Genomic DNA, 16,463 nt, shown 5'->3' on the forward strand with positions numbered 1-16,463 from the left:
ATTTATAACATAATATATATAACGAATCTGTACTTTATAAGTTTATAATGAGTTTACAGGTGTTTTATTAAGAGTACCAATAGGTACTGAGTGTTTTCAGTTATGAATTGAGTGAAAAACATTTCTGCAATTTGACGCTTATTTTGACAGTTAAAATCCATCGATTTTGTCATGACGTTTTAGTAGACCTACAAATCACAATATTTTTGTGTAAAATTTCCCGAATTGCCTCAAAATGGGGTTAGATTTTGATGTATTGGAGTTTTGTAAGAAACTTCGGCAAAATAGGCCTCCGCCTTATCAGTGTCCATTGGAGAAATGCGACAAAGTTTACAAAAGTTTGTGTGGTCTTCAGTATCATTTGGTAAACTATGATCATGATAACCCGACGCCGGCTACTCCTGCCGTTAACAACAACAGAAAGAAAGGTAGAAGCAGAGCCGCGGTACCAACAGGCGATATCGCTTTGCAAAGCCCGCCAAAAGAAGCTTTAACTTTTGCCGAAGCCCAGAAAGTAGTACAGTTTGAAATAGATGGGAAAATAAGTAGAATACCGATAGATCAACCATTGCCTATTATATCTTTGGAGGAATGGGAAAAAAAGAATGCAGAGTTAGAAAAACCTTTGGCATTTGTTGAACCACCTCAGGAGCCTCATGTAAAGTTGCCAGAAGCTACTTTCAAGGTAAGTAATGAATAGAAATTGTTTATTTAAATATGTATAAGTAAATAATTTTAAATCAATGAATGGCTTACATTTTTTCTGCATTATATTGCAGGTAATCCCAGATTATAATGAGAGAGTATGTGATGCCCCACCTAGACCAAATGCTTACATACGTTTTATTGAAAAATCAGCTGAGGAACTTGACGGAGAAGTGGAGTATGATGTGGACGAGGAGGACACAGCGTGGTTGGGAATCATCAACAAAAACAGAGTTAAACAAAACTTGCCACCTGTGTCTGTTGATACGTTGGAATTATTGATGGATCGCCTTGAGAAGGAATCATATTTTCAGGTAGGGTGTTTACACACACGCCACAGCGGCAGCAGCGCCGCCACTGCAGCGGTGCCACTGCCGCCGTACAGTTATGAAGATTCTAGTAATGTACACAAACTGAATCCTGTTACTGTCAAAACATAATATCGTCGCTTAGGTAACAATACTGCCTAAGACGAAAATTGGTCATTATGATGTTTTATACTTCATTGGATAGATTTTGTCGGCGTGCATTGTGCAGTGCGATCGCAGCATAAGTAATTTTGGCACCACGCAAATTGTTGTGTCATAATAGCGTAATTCTTCAGTTTTTTATCTCTCCTGGAATCTTTGTCAAATTTAACTTGCGCGGTATTGTTACCTAAGCGATGATATTATGTAACATATTCAATGCTATTAGGATGTGACACTATAAAATGACTGTGTAATAAGCAACACCAAAGAATTTTATCGTAACAGCATTTGGATCTGAATTTTTTTTATTTTTATATTATATTGATATTTTGCCGTCCTTACGATAAGTGCAGTAAGTTAAATTTGCCAAAAAATTCAACTTACTGCACTCATCGTAAAAACGGCAGTATTGAACTTTCTTTTGTTGTTTCAGGCAACACAAAGTGGTCAACAGACAGCTGTTACAGTAGACGAAGATGCTGTGTGCTGTATATGCATGGATGGTGAATGTCAAAATACAAATGTCATACTGTTTTGTGATATGTGTAATTTAGCTGTTCATCAAGATTGTTATGGGGTAAGAATAATTTACTTTGTACCAATCAGCGTTGCAAGATTTTTTTTGTGCCAAGTCGGGACTTTGGAACTTTTTGAGGGAAAAAGCGGGATTATTCAGTCAAAAGCGGGACAAAGTAAAAAATGGTACAAAATCAAAAGTTTTTTGATTTTTTTATCTTTTTATTTGCGTTAAAATAACATTTACGTGATAGATAGCTAACTATCACGTAAATGTTATTTAACGTAACGAACGTAAGTGTAACGAATAGATAGCTAAAGTAGCCAAAGACAATCCACCCCTCTACCTCCCACACTCTTATCTTCATTACACACCTTTCTTTCTCAGCACGCTGCACATACGTTCGGGCTTTCCCTGAAAAGCGGGACTGAGCCTGTCCCGCGCGGGACATTTAATTTTGATGAAAAAATCGGGACGCTGGTACCAATATACCTTAGCATTACCTAAAAGTTTTTAGGTAATGCTAATTTTGGGACTAATTAGTCTATGCTGTCCCATTGCTGGGCAAAGGCCTTCCCCAGGGTCTTCCATTTTTCTCGCTCCTGCGCCACCGTCGGCCAGCCCGGCTGGTATGCCTCCAGCTCTTACTGGCATACACGCGGTGGTAAAACTTATTATTGAAAAATAACAACAAACTACAAATTGATCTCAAAATGGAGTAGCCGCACACAAGCCGTTTGATTCTTTGCCCCTTGTATCATAAGACTAAATTACTTTTAATATTTATTGCTCAATTTTAAAAACATGACTTTATTTCTAGACAAACTGAAAATAAAATATTTTGATTATGAATTTAAGCCTGATTTCTTTATTGTTATAGGTGCCATACATTCCCGAGGGTCAGTGGCTATGTCGGCGGTGTCTGCAGTCTCCATCCCGTTTGGTCAACTGTGTTTTGTGCCCTAATACTGGGGGTAAGAAATATTTTTATTTTAATAGAACAAGACAAAGAAGTAGCTGTAGTTTAACCGAATAGTTTAAAATTTAACACTTCAAATGTTGTATAAAATTATGCTCCTTAATTCTACTAACCGAAAATTTTATACCTTAAAAAAGATGCACCTTTGCCATTTATTGTCTGTAAGCTGTTTAGGCCATAAATCACATTGTAAAAACAAGATAAAAAACTTTTCAATGCTGTTCAATGTTCATTCTCTAAAGAACAAGCTATTATATTGTAGAAAGTTTATTTATGCCAGCTGGGTTTTGTTTACCGCCATGTGTTTTTTTTTTACTTTATTCATAATTTTTTAGGTGCATTTAAACAAACTGACCAAGGCACGTGGGCGCACGTCGTTTGCGCTCTGTGGATACCGGAAGTTCGCTTCGCCAACACAGTATTTTTGGAACCCATAGGTTAGTTTAAAGCTACACTATTTCAAAAACTGATGAACTAAGAAGAATATTCGAAATCGCATGTTAGCTCCTATTATTATAATAAATAAAACTTCCTCTTGAATTACTCTTTTGATTAAAAAAGGCTTCAAAATTCGTTGCGTACTTTTGATAAAAATCTAAATGATAAAGATCTAAATGGGATAGATAGCAGGATTGTTTTATATTACTTATGTTGTTGATGTTGCGGGCAGTGAATATGGTATTTCTTAAACTACCAATTCCTACTCGGATTAGTTTTATTAAGCGTCCAATAATAATCCACAGATTCAATAGAGACGATCCCTGCTGCGCGTTGGAAGCTACAGTGTATGGTGTGCAAGCAACGCGGCGCGGGCGCCTGTATACAGTGCCATCGCAGCAATTGTTACTCCGCCTTCCACGTCACATGCGCTCAGCAGGCTGGGTAACTATTAAACCAAATATCAACTCATGCATAAAGTCCGATCTGCAAGAAAAGTAAAATTAAAGTACTAACATTAACTAACATAGTAATAAAATTTAGAAATTTAGTAAAACAAACAAACTTGTTTTAGATTATATATGAAGATGGAGGCAGCGGGTACGGGCAGGGACCCCAGTCAACCCGTACAAGTAGCTAAGATGGCGTACTGCGATTCTCACACGCCGTCACATATTCTACAGGTTGGTTTTAGCAAGGACAAGTTGGAATTTTCCCTTCACTTTGTGCTATTTATTTATAAGACTGAAAACTTATGATGTATTAATAACATCCTTCTTGTTTCATTCCTTCTTGCAATCAGGAAAGGCGAGCACTTGAATCTGAGGGCGATTCAAAATCGGCGGACTTATCAACTATCAGGCAAAAGGGACGAGACAAAATAAAACAGGTATTTGCTTTATTATTTAATAATTATATTTAACTAAAGTTTTCTTATTTAATACTGTTATGTGCTAGGGTTCGAAGGATTTGGAGAGAAAAACCTGCTATCACACAAAGCACTAAGTCCAAACACTAAGCACTATCACTGTCCTAGGTCGTAGCCAAGTCGTGGTTCCACTACAATCACTTTTTGATCACTTGTTTCTCACTTCGAAGTCGCCTTAATGATAGCCATTATCGAACTGAATTACCGGCCCGTCTGCCTGCGACTATTTATATGGGCTGAGACGAATCTCAGAATGTACGAGAACATTCCTTTCCCGAATGATTCGCGTAAACAAATGTTGGACTTTTCTAGATAGTACGCGCAGGTAAACATACACCCAACGCCATCTGGTATTGAGTAGAGGATTTATGTTGTCTGCGTTCCCTCGATAAGTTTCGCTGGTTTGACGCTAGATGACACTACATGACGGTCTCCGTAACAACCGTACTTTAGAAGTTTTTAAAAATCATATAAACCAGAAACTAAGGAATTAATTATGTTATAGGCGCGTCGAGTCCTGGCCCTCAAACGGACGTGGGCGCCGGTGGTATTAGTGCCGACCCTGGCGGCGGAGCGAGTGGCGGATATAGCGCGGCTGGCGGCGGGCCCGGCGGCGGCGCGCGCGCAGCTTATGAAGCGTTTACTCGCGTATTGGACGCTCAAGCGCCGCAGCCGCAACGGCGTGCCGCTGCTGCGACGACTGCAGAGCTTGGCGACGCACCACGGTAATTATTTCAACACCTAAACACATACTTAAGAGCCATATCTCGAGTATTGTTTTTTTAACTTTATATTTACACTTTGTGTATTTAATCGAGTGTTTCAGAAAAATACATCGTCACCCTGTACACATTTTATGTTGTTCTGTCTATGTTTAACTAGTCGAATAAATATTATATTTATTATTATTACTATGTATGATGTTTTTCACTAAGACTAAAGATATGGAATTATGTTATAGGTGGTAGCCGAGGAATACAAGATGGGACAGTGAATGTTCGAGAGCTGTGCAATCAGCTTAAATATTGGCAGAGAATACGACAGGATTTGGAAAGGGCCAGGTAAATCTGCCTGCCTGTTTTAGCAGCATTTTTGTTAGATCTCTTTGTCTCTGTTTTAACTTTTAACAAACAACACAAGTTACTAGTTTGATGGGTCTGTCTGTGGCAATGTAGCATGTGCTCGTGTTGACCAATTTTGATCAGATCATTGCTTTACAAATTTCTTAATTTTATCAGGTTACTGTGCGAGTTGGTACGCAAACGCGAACGGCTGAAGGCGGAGTACACGCGCGTGTGGGAGCGGTGCGTGATGCACTCGCTGCGGCCGGAGCGCGCGGCGCTGCACAAGCTGCTGCGGCTGCTACGGGCGAGGGACTCCAGTGACATATTCTGCGAGCCCGTCGACCTGCTAGAGGTAGGGATATATTATGTAGTTGTACGAGTTGGTACGCAAACGCGAACGGCTGAAGGCGGAGTACACGCGCGTGTGGGAGCGGTGCGTGATGCACTCGCTGCGGCCGGAGCGCGCGGCGCTGCACAAGCTGCTGCGGCTGCTACGGGCGAGGGACTCCAGTGACATATTCTGCGAGCCCGTCGACCTGCTAGAGGTAGGGATATATTATGTAGTTGTACGAGTTGGTACGCAAACGCGAACGGCTGAAGGCGGAGTACACGCGCGTGTGGGAGCGGTGCGTGATGCACTCGCTGCGGCCGGAGCGCGCGGCGCTGCACAAGCTGCTGCGGCTGCTACGGGTGAGGGACTCCAGTGACATATTCTGCGAGCCCGTCGACCTGCTAGAGGTAGGGATATATTATGTAGTTGTACGAGTTGGTACGCAAACGCGAACGGCTGAAGGCGGAGTACACGCGCGTGTGGGAGCGGTGCGTGATTCACTCGCTGCGGCCGGAGCGCGCGGCGCTGTACAAGCTGCTGCGGCTGCTACGGGCGAGGGACTCCAGCGACATATTCTGCGAGCCCGTCGACCTGCTAGAGGTAGGGATATATTATGTATTTGTACGAGTTGGTACGCAAACGCGAACGGCTGAAGGCGGAGTACACGCGCGTGTGGGAGCGGTGCGTGATGCACTCGCTGCGGCCGGAGCGCGCGGCGCTGTACAAGCTGCTGCGGCTGCTACGGGCGAGGGACTCCAGCGACATATTCTGCGAGCCCGTCGACCTGCTAGAGGTAGGGATATATTATGTATTTGTACGAGTTGGTACGCAAACGCGAACGGCTGAAGGCGGAGTACACGCGCGTGTGGGAGCGGTGCGTGATGCACTCGCTGCGGCCGGAGCGCGCGGCGCTGCACAAGCTGCTGCGGCTGCTGCGGGCGAGGGACTCCAGCGACATATTCTGCGAGCCCGTCGACCTGCTAGAGGTAGGGATATATTATGTATTTGTACGAGTTGGTACGCAAACGCGAACGGCTGAAGGCGGAGTACACGCGCGTGTGGGAGCGGTGCGTGATGCACTCGCTGCGGCCGGAGCGCGCGGCGCTGCACAAGCTGCTGCGGCTGCTGGGGGCGAGGGACTCCAGCGACATATTCTGCGAGCCCGTCGACCTGCTAGAGGTAGGGATATATTATGTATTTGTACGAGTTGGTACGCAAACGCGAACGGCTGAAGGCGGAGTACACGCGCGTGTGGGAGCGGTGCGTGATGCACTCGCTGCGGCCGGAGCGCGCGGCGCTGCACAAGCTGCTGCGGCTGCTGCGGGCGAGGGACTCCAGCGACATATTCTGCGAGCCCGTCGACCTGCTAGAGGTAGGGATATATTATGTATTTGTACGAGTTGGTACGCAAACGCGAACGGCTGAAGGCGGAGTACACGCGCGTGTGGGAGCGGTGCGTGATGCACTCGCTGCGGCCGGAGCGCGCGGCGCTGCACAAGCTGCTGCGGCTGCTGCGGGCGAGGGACTCCAGCGACATATTCTGCGAGCCCGTCGACCTGCTAGAGGTAGGGATATATTATGTATTTGTACGAGTTGGTACGCAAACGCGAACGGCTGAAGGCGGAGTACACGCGCGTGTGGGAGCGGTGCGTGATGCACTCGCTGCGGCCGGAGCGCGCGGCGCTGCACAAGCTGCTGCGGCTGCTGCGGGCGAGGGACTCCAGCGACATATTCTGCGAGCCCGTCGACCTATTAGAGGTACAATGACGGCACTCGTTTCTTTATCTAAATATGAAGTTGTGCGAGTTGTGAGCAAACGCGAAGTGTTAAAGGCGGAGTTTTGTGACTTACAGAATACTGGCCAGTGTGATTTGACGAGTTCTAATTGGCCGCCAAGACGTGATATGGCGATGGCCAACATAATGTCTTGCGTTTTGGAACGCATCTAGGGTATTTTACAACAATACTGAGACCACATCGAAACTTTACAATGTTGGATTCAAAAAGCACTTTCAGGGTACAAGTGTAAAAAAAGCTATTTTAATGTTTTTTTAAACAGGTGCCAGACTACAGCTCGGTCGTGACACACCCCATGGACCTCAGCACTATGGGCAAGAAGCTCGACCGCGGCGCGTACAAGACCATCGACGATATAGAGGCGGACTTCCAGCTGATGATCAACAACTGTCTAACTTATAATAACAAGGACACCGTGTTCTATAAGTAAGTTTTCTGTTTTTGATGATGAAGTGGCGGTATAAGCACTTACTACATATACTCAAGATTTATTTTTTGAAAGAATTTGCCCATCCTTTTCCAAAATAAGCGATATATGTATGTTATGTTCTAATTTTCTCTAGTCTAGTCTAAATCTATAATCACTTCTTGTTTCTGTAATTTGTTCTTTAAACATCTTTTACGTAAAAGTCAGAACACAAAAGATGCAATTTTTTAAGGGTTTTTTGTGCGTAATGATCAAAATGACTTAATTATGTTCTTCCATTAAATTTTTTTTTTATATACAGAGCCGGCGTCAAAATGCGCGAGCAATGCGCCCCCATATTCCGTCAAGCGCGACGTGACGTCATCGATGCGGGCTTAACCGACATCGCTGGAAATGGAGAAGTGGAATCCGCCAGGAGTTCGCCCCGAGAAAGCCCCGTTCCAGATGAGAGGGAGAAGGAAAGAGAAGAAAAACCAGCGAAGAAAGAGAGGACTAGAACTCGTGAGTCGCTCCGAGCTAGGGAGTCGCAAGCGAGAGAATTGGCTGAGAAGAGAATAAGCCCACGACGACGCCGCAGCGTGCGACACTCCAGTAGCGACAGCGAACGGACAGCTGGTATGTTTAAATGATATGTTTAGCTCCTAAATTACCTACTTCACGCACTTTCTGTCTCCCTTAATAATAAAAGCATTTACGCAGAATATATTCAAAGTCTGTCTTTGTATGACATCATTTACTTTTCCAATATTATGACAGAAAAAGAAAAGCTTTTTTAGGGTTATCTGCTGTTTCAAAACTTTGGTGAGAGAATGATATAAAATGGAAACTAAACATACAAAGCTTTAAGCTATTTACAGCTTTTACCGCGGTTTTGCGCGCGGCGACCGAATCAAGAAATTCCGTAACGAAAATAAACCTAACACTCCCACTCCGACCGGTCGCTGCGGCGTTGCCGTGCATCATCTAACGTCGTTTCATTTTGGCAGAATTCGTCACGGTGTTTGTGTACGTGCGATTAGACGTATGCGAATTATATTTGCATAAGTTGATAAAAATGCTATGCAATAGCTTTACCGCGGTAGTCCCCGAGTGCCATACGTATTTTTTAAAACGTTCATGGCAATGTGGCAATGAACATCCTCTACCTACCCTGCGACGTCCTCTACCCTCAACCCTGTGGCCGACCACGCGACGTCGCGTGGTATTTCCTTACGATTTTGTTTGCGCTTAAAAAAGTGGCCGTAGCGTAATGGCTAATGGCATTTGTATTGGCCACTAGGGAAGGGTAGACTAACAAAATAACCCAATTAAAGGAAATTTATGTTTTGGCCATCTCGGTTAGTTCACTATTTTTGGCTTGGCAATCAATGTGTAAATTTATCAATCTATTTGTAGACACGAGAAGCGAGAGGGGTGTGTCAATGGCGCGAAGCGAGAGAGGCGTGTCACTGGCGAGAAGCGAAAGGGGCGTGTCTCTGGCGAGAACTGAACGAGGCGTCTCTTTAGCAAGGAGTGAACGAGGCGTGTCATTGGCTAGAAGCGAGCGAGGCGTGTCCCTTGCGAGAAGCGAGAGAACCTCACGCGCGGCCAGCCCTCATAATAATGACACTGAAGAGGAAAATGCCACGGTAAGTGCCTGAATAAATACAGATGTTTTATTGTCCCACGTAATATCGATTATCGAGTCGCATAAGCATATTATAATAAAAATCAATGTCGGAGAATCGCAAACTGTTTTAGATTGGTGTAGACCTTTGTAAAGTTAAAAAGTACTTACGGTAAATGGGGTTATAACCATCATGCGAGTCTGTTAAGAGAGTATTATTAATTTATTATGTTATGTAAAAACTACGAACAATAAATATTACGAAGCATAAACATAACGAAGCTATTTTATACGATGATAAGTAAAAAGTTTGTAAAATAACTCAACTGTTATTGCTATAAGGTGAAAAAAGCTTGTTTGTTTATATTAAATTTAACTAAAGACTTACTACTGAAATGATAGATTTAATTACAAGCTTAACCAAAACTACTACCAAAAATAAGTTTATTGCGCGTGCAGAGTACATTTTTCCGGATAAAAAGTATGCAAAATCGGTTTAGCGCTTTGGACGTGAAGAGACAGAAAGACAGACAGAAAGACACATTTTTGCGTTTATAATATTAGTATGGATACAGAGTTATTACCACAATTTTGTGATTATAGAGGGACGAATCGCCTGCCGCAGTCAAGGTGAACCGCAACTGGTGGCGCGGGCGTGGAAGGGGGCGGGGCCGCCGAGGGCGGAGGGGGCGGGGCCGACCCTCGCAGTCCATGGCGAGGCAGCCGAGAGAAATTGGTATAACTTTTTTTATAAAATAAGGGGGCAAACGAGCAAACTGGTCACCTGATGGAAAGCAACTACCGTCGCCCTTGGACACTCGCAACATTAGAAGAGCTGCAGGTGCGTTGCCGGCCTTTTAGGAGGGACTACGCTCTCTTTAAATTTTGCAGGTAGTATTGGTCCGGAAATATTGCTGCAGGTGGTACCTGATTTTATTCATTATGTTTTAATTCCCGAGATAGTTCTCGCCGTTTCGGCAGCTTTCCAGCGGCTGTGGTGACGGGTGGACTGAGATGACAGATATCAAACTCGCTGAAGTTGTTTAACTTTATTATTAATTGTGATAACTAACAGTATACTAGTTAAGTTACCTTTTTATAATTTATTTAGCAGACATTTTTGTTCACAGATACCCCAACAACAGATTCTGAAACACCAATCATTGCGAAGAAGAGTGTAGAAAGAACTCAAAAACTGGCTACACCAGAGAAGTCACCTTCCAAACAGCCAGAAACATCAGGTATGGTTTTTATTTATTTTTACCTTATTTCGTTTTTTTTTCCTAAAATTTTCTAGTAAATTTATTTTATTTCCATTGTTGTCCTGTTTCTTTTTATTTTAACACTTTACAAAATGCTAAGATAATTGTCTGTTTACAAGTTATTTTGATAAAATGCTAAGCTAGTTCTTTCTTTGCCAGTTTTATTTTGAAGCACTGCAAAAAGTTGAAGATACAGAAGAATTTTTTATTTATGTTGTAAAGGCTAGTATAAGTTTAAACGTAAGACTTCCGTTATTATAATGTTTTATAGTTGAATTAAGAAATAAAATTGTAGTGGTTGATTGTAAACAGAACTGTAGTTTTGAAGTTCTGGAAGTAGTGTGGTAATAACCTTTAGTTAAAAATCCACATCTTGAAAATATATAGAGCTTGTAAGGGCCGGGGCACATAAACACACAAACACATAGGCACGACGTCGCGTCGAGAAACTCACGATGCGTTCTTGTGTCAGTGCCACAGTTGTTATTCAAAATTCAAAGATGACGCATCGTGAGTTTCTACGACGCGACGTCGTGCCGAGTATCGTGGCACGTTACGATGTCGCGATGTAGTTTTTTACGATGCTCGTCGTAGATTCCCACGACGCGACGTCGCATCGTGGTACGACACGACGTCGTGTCGTGTTTATGTGTCCCGGCCCTAAGGCTGTGTTTTTGTCCTTATCTTATATTGAAAAGTTGATTGAAAGACAAGATCAAAACACAGTGTACTGTTTTAATTCATTTGTAATTTTTTTTATTATACAGTATGGATTTTGTATTAGTATATAGAAATAAGTACTTAGTAGAAGAATTTAGTTACTTTCAGATGATAAATAAAATATGTTGTTTGATGATTGACAGGTCTCGGTCTTGTGAGTGGTCTACGGAAGCCAACACTTTTAGTGTCGCCTTCAAAACTGTCGGTACCTCCTAAAAGCTTTGGATCTGACGGTACGCTTTTATTTTTGGATTATATTATAAAAATTGCCAATAGGTATCATCGCCATTATAAATAAAATAATAATAATCAATGGTTTATTTTCGGTATGACTATCTTACCCTAAGTTGCTTGTGAAATTTTGACTGTTTAAAATTACAGGAACTAACTCATATTACCTTGCAACTAAAGTCCCATTTTTGGTAGTAAATATTGACTTATCTTAATATGTTCCGCGGTATTTGCATATATATTGTAATAAATATAAAGACATATTACATCATAACACCAATTTCAGCGTCTCTGCCGACGTTGTCAGCAAGTTTAGGACGCACGTTGGAGCCGTCCCCACGGAAGAAAGGCCGCGGACGGCCGAGGAAAGTGGATAAGGACAAGGCCGCCTCCTCGCCTGATCTCTTCAGGTAATGTATATTTTACTATTGTCTTAGAATAGAACAGTGTCAATAATTCGTATAAATGTGCCATGATCTGTTTGAATGTGCGTGTATGCGCTCAGGTGTCTTATACACATAACACAGGCACAATCCTCGGCTAACAAAAGAAAACAGCGTAAGCATGATCTACTGTACTACAGAGCCAAAGTAAATGGCAATATAAATATTTTTTTTATGAAATAAGGGGGGCAAACGAGCAAACGGGTCACCTGATGGAAAGCAAGTTCCGTCGCCCATGGACACTCGCAGCATCAGAAGGGCTGCAGGTGCGTTGCCGGCCTTTTAAGAGGGTAATAGGGGAAGGTAGGTATGGGAAGGGAAGGGAATAGGGGAAGGTAGAGAAGGGAATAGGGTAGGGGATTGGGCCTCCGGTAAACTCACTCACTCGGCGAAACACAGCGCAAGCGCTGTTTCACGCCGGTTTTCTGTGAGAACGTGGTATTTCTCCGGTCGAGCCGACCCATTCGTGCCGAAGCATGGCTCTCCCACGTATGATTTAGAATTGGCGTATACAATAATATGATGATTTCCAGAGGTTTCGTAATTAGTCTTCGTGATTCTTCTTAGTTTGTAGTTATATTTTTATTTGTAATCGATGGAGCTGTTTAACACATGTGGTATTTACTTTTCTCGAAGAATTTTTTTATTTGTAATCAGTCTAGAACTAATTAAGAGGGCTACTGACCCAAAAAATCAAACATCGTCCTTCTCTCTTCACACTCACGCCCGTCTTTCATATGCCAGGTGAAAAAGGACGACGCGGAATCATCGCCAAATTAGTTTTACTTGAATAAAAGACGAACTATAATGATTATGAAAAAAGTATTTTGAGCAAATTTAGGTTTTATCAATGCCTTTTTAGATATTAAAAAATATTAAAGAAAAGACAGTAAACTTCGAAAATCCAAGCAAAAATGTGTCTAATGTAAAAAAGAAACTATGAAACTATCGAGCATTTTTTCAGTAATCGTGTTTTCGTCTTGAGCATTTAATCTTCATGAACTGAAGTTACTTATGTAAAAAAATCAGTTTTCTACACCTTACAGATTTTGAGATCTAGGTTTAAGTATATGTAGTCAAGTTAGGGTCAGGTGCATTCAACGGTGATATTTACTTGGTCCAGGGCTGTGGGCAGTGAGGCTGCGCTGTCGACGCCGGTGCCGGCCTCGTTCATGCAGTATCGCGGCCCGCCCGGCGAAGTCGGCTCCGACAGTGACCTAGCTCTGTCCAGGTAAACTGTACATTATTATAATTATTACTATACGTATTTACGTCTTGGTTAAGAAATTAACGCAGTAAACCTTCAAAAGCTGTCATGTCATGTTTGCCAGTCATGTCATGGGTTGTGACTTGTTATGACTTATGACAAATGTTGACTGAGTAAATATTTTTGTTATGAAAGTGGTTACGCTCGACTACGTCACCGCGCCGTAGTGTATTATTGTAAATACCGATACACAATAATATAACTACATAGTAAGATTTTAAAGTGTACAATCTGTCAAAAATCGTAACGTATCTTGCACGCTATTGGCTGAACGAAATATGCTGAATTTCTTATCTACAAAAAAATTTAATGTAATTTGTTGACAGGTCGTCGAGCAGTAGCTCGGCGTGGTCGCAGTCGTGTTCGTCGTGCACGCACTACGACGACGACGGCTCCGACAACTCCTGCGACCTCAGCTCCAGCGAGGGGTGAGATACTGTTTAATTGTAGCTATTGGTCGGTTAACTAAAGCTGGCACGATCAACACATTTACACATTGCGCTTGTGTAGTCTGTGAATAAGCGCTCGGCAGTCACATGTGATCGGCGCGCGGCCAACGTTCGGAACCGTACGATTATTATCGTACACATACGATAATTTTGTGCAAAAAAGTTTGAGAGCCTATTTCTCAATAAAATATGCCATACCTACATCACAACATTAAAGGATCGGACACCGGTGTTGGGAGTTGGGACACATTGTAATAATGTCGAAAAAATATTGTGATCAGTAAAATGTTTACAGGTCGAGTTTCAGTGGCGATCGGCGCGCACCCCCCGCCCCCGCGCCGCAGACCGCGCCCGCCGTGAGTTGCTTTGTTCGTTTGTATCACTCCATTCCATCTTCATTCTTCGCTCACCTTTTTTTCATTTTTAATCGCAGTCAGTAAAATTACAGATACAGCTCTCTGCGACATGATGAAGTCATATTTAGATAAAGAAACTGGTATAATAATATCTTGATTGATTAGGGAGCAAGTGTTGTATTTGGAGTCATTTTGCTGGCTGTCGACTGGGGCTAAATTCTCGTACCGTCTTCTTCAATTAGCCTCTTTCTTAAATACTTATTTTGATTTTCAGACAATTTCAAAATGCTTATCGGAAATAATTATGACGTTAGACGTATCAGAATTGGGTCCCTAATATCGTGCTGTAGAATTATATTAAAATGTTTAACAATAATAATAACAGTATGGTATGGTCAATAATAAATCTTCCTGTTTAACTTTAACCTGCTAAACATTCAACTAGCTGCTATGAAGAAAATATTAAAAAAGCTCGTCTTGGCGGGGCACTGCCGTGCCCCCAGATTGATGCTTATGAAAACTATGCAAAAACTTATTTTTTACAGCAAGTGTCTCTATTGAGAAGAATAAATGTAGTACTTTGTTGCGTTTCTGTCTTGTTTGCGTAACATAATAAGTATGTTGCGACTTATTAATTTTTTTTTATTATTCGTGAATCGTGGCAAACAAATTCAAAAAAGTATTCAAATAATTTTTATGCTTTACTAGCTTTACTTATTAACAAGTAAAAGATAACATAAATTATTGTGTTTGCAGGGCCGTGGCACAAGATCGGCCTCAAAGACCCCGGTAAAGAGCGGCCAGTCAGATCTGAAGCACCTAGAACCACTCCAACTTGTGTGGGCTAAATGCAGGTAAAGCAGAATTTACCTAACTTTCCTATTAACATGCTTTGGTTGTTGTTTTCTTTATTCTGGGTGAAGGTCATAACTTATAAACCATGAAACATGATTAAGCTTTAGTATCTGTGACCAAAGTGGTCTGCTACAGTTTTAAACATAACAATTTGGGTAATATTTATTAAAGGGGTATGAAGATTATAAATATGGAGCCTGGCCGACCTACTGTCCGCTATTGTGTTTTTCCGCGTTCAGGAATATTTTCTTCAAAAATGGATAGCTAATATCAATAAAAACAAAGAATAATCTTGGACAAAACCGCGTCAAGTGTCACATTTAAAAGATTTGAGCTGCCAAAGTTGCAATATCTTAAATTGGTAAAACTTTGGCAGCTTATATCTTCGAAATGTGACACTTTACGTGGTTTGTCCAAGATTATTTTTTGTTTGTAATAATGTTAGCTGTTGAAATTTTTGAAAAAAATATTCGTTGACGCGAAAAATCACAATAGCGGACAGTAGGTCGGCCAAAATCTTCATACTTACCCCTTTATTTGACCTATCATAGTTTCAGTACACTTTATTATCGAAACCACTATAGATCATAAATAGAAAATTAGTCTCTTCGCTCTCTGTCAAAACGTGTGCATTGTTTATTTGTATTAAATATTAAAATAATTTTTAGGGGCTACCCCTGGTATCCGGCCCTCATCATCGACCCAAAGATGCCGAAAGGCTACATATACAACGGAGTACCTCTGCCCGTCCCACCGCAAGACGTGTTGAATCTCAAGAAAAATTTCGCACACGAGCCAGTATTGTATCTAGTTTTATTCTTCGACGTTAAACGTACGTGGCAATGGCTGCCACCGGCTAAGCTGGAGTTGCTCGGAGTAGACAAGAGCGTTGATCAAGCCAAGCTGGTCGAGTCCAGGAAACCTACTGAGAGGAAGGCGGTGAAGAAAGCCTACGGAGACGCCATGCAGTTCAGGAAACAAGTGGACGGAGACAAATGACACAGGTTTAGGTATAGGTCCCGGAGGCCTACTCGCAATAGAGTCTTCAGTTTTGGTAACTTCTCCATGATGCATATTAGAGCCCCCAACAGTTCTGATTCGAGTGACTAAATAAAATGTTTACACAGGCCTAATATAATGTCAACAATAATATTAACAACAATAACTACTTGTATTAAAAAAAATCCGTGTACTTGTAGTTTGAAACGAATGTAGTTTTTTACAAGATAATAGCATGTTATTAATAAAATTAATAAATAAAATTAAAAGTAACATTAAATGCATGATCTTTATTGCTTAATTATATTGGCTATAGTTTGTAAATATTGAAGACATTTGATGAAATGTTAAATCTTGTTACAATAAAATGTAGAAAAGAATTAAACGAAAAAAAAAAACTTTTAGCTTTTTAGCTATAGCTAATAGGCCTGTAACTCTTTGTAAATAAATGCATGCTGTGTATCAAAATGTTAAACTATGTTTATAATTTATATTATAGTAATTGTCGCGAGTATGTCTTAAAGTTTGTCAGTGAGTGTTATTTAAAACATTATTATGTATTATATTATATCCTAGAAAGTAAGATTTTTAATGTTATATTATAAGAAATTTATAACTT

At 41.5% G+C, this 16,463-nt stretch overlaps 2 protein-coding genes across 4 annotated transcripts in view; both read left to right on the top strand.

The window, feature by feature from the left end:
* Positions 1 to 10,719, top strand: part of LOC121728370 (calcium release-activated calcium channel protein 1-like) — a 62,593-nt gene extending 51,874 nt beyond the window's left edge. The window contains exon 9 of the mRNA XM_042116536.1: positions 10,709 to 10,719. The gene's annotated coding sequence lies outside the window, so the exon portion shown is untranslated. The remainder of the gene's footprint in view (positions 1 to 10,708) is intronic.
* LOC121728368 (peregrin) lies at positions 57 to 15,994 on the top strand. 3 transcript variants are annotated; one of them, XM_042116534.1, is made up of 23 exons: positions 57 to 685; positions 780 to 1,019; positions 1,609 to 1,752; positions 2,573 to 2,666; positions 3,007 to 3,108; positions 3,415 to 3,553; positions 3,684 to 3,792; positions 3,912 to 3,998; positions 4,543 to 4,762; positions 4,999 to 5,098; positions 5,276 to 5,453; positions 7,492 to 7,655; positions 7,958 to 8,271; positions 9,052 to 9,284; positions 9,866 to 9,998; positions 10,393 to 10,503; positions 11,388 to 11,477; positions 11,762 to 11,885; positions 13,042 to 13,149; positions 13,512 to 13,613; positions 13,930 to 14,006; positions 14,747 to 14,844; positions 15,514 to 15,644. In XM_042116534.1, the coding sequence occupies exons 1-22, from the start codon at positions 236 to 238 to the stop codon at positions 14,836 to 14,838; spliced, it is 3,411 nt and encodes a 1,136-aa protein (XP_041972468.1). In that variant the 5' UTR covers positions 57 to 235; the 3' UTR covers positions 14,839 to 14,844; positions 15,514 to 15,644. The 3 variants fall into 3 exon arrangements, with proteins under 3 accessions (XP_041972468.1, XP_041972467.1, XP_041972466.1); XM_042116533.1 differs by having other exon boundaries at positions 61 to 685; positions 7,958 to 8,274; positions 9,109 to 9,284; positions 13,930 to 13,990; positions 15,514 to 15,994; XM_042116532.1 differs by having other exon boundaries at positions 61 to 685; positions 13,930 to 13,990; positions 15,514 to 15,994.
* The last annotated feature ends 469 nt before the right edge of the window (positions 15,995 to 16,463 follow it).

The sequence above is a fragment of the Aricia agestis genome, chromosome 6, assembly GCF_905147365.1.
Source record: "Aricia agestis chromosome 6, ilAriAges1.1, whole genome shotgun sequence".
Taxonomy (NCBI): Eukaryota; Metazoa; Arthropoda; class Insecta; order Lepidoptera; family Lycaenidae; genus Aricia; species Aricia agestis.

What these genes read in the sequence shown, in the direction of transcription:
- LOC121728368 (XM_042116532.1), top strand. Translation starts at nt 236, where the DNA reads ATGGGGTTAGATTTTGATGTATTGGAGTTTTGTAAGAAACTTCGGCAA. An exon ending in ACATGCGCTCAGCAGGCTGG is followed by an intron (nt 3,554 to 3,683) that starts GTAACTATTAAA and finishes AACTTGTTTTAG; the next exon opens with ATTATATATGAAGATGGAGG. An exon ending in AGTGACCTAGCTCTGTCCAG is followed by an intron (nt 13,150 to 13,511) that starts GTAAACTGTACA and finishes ATTTGTTGACAG; the next exon opens with GTCGTCGAGCAGTAGCTCGG.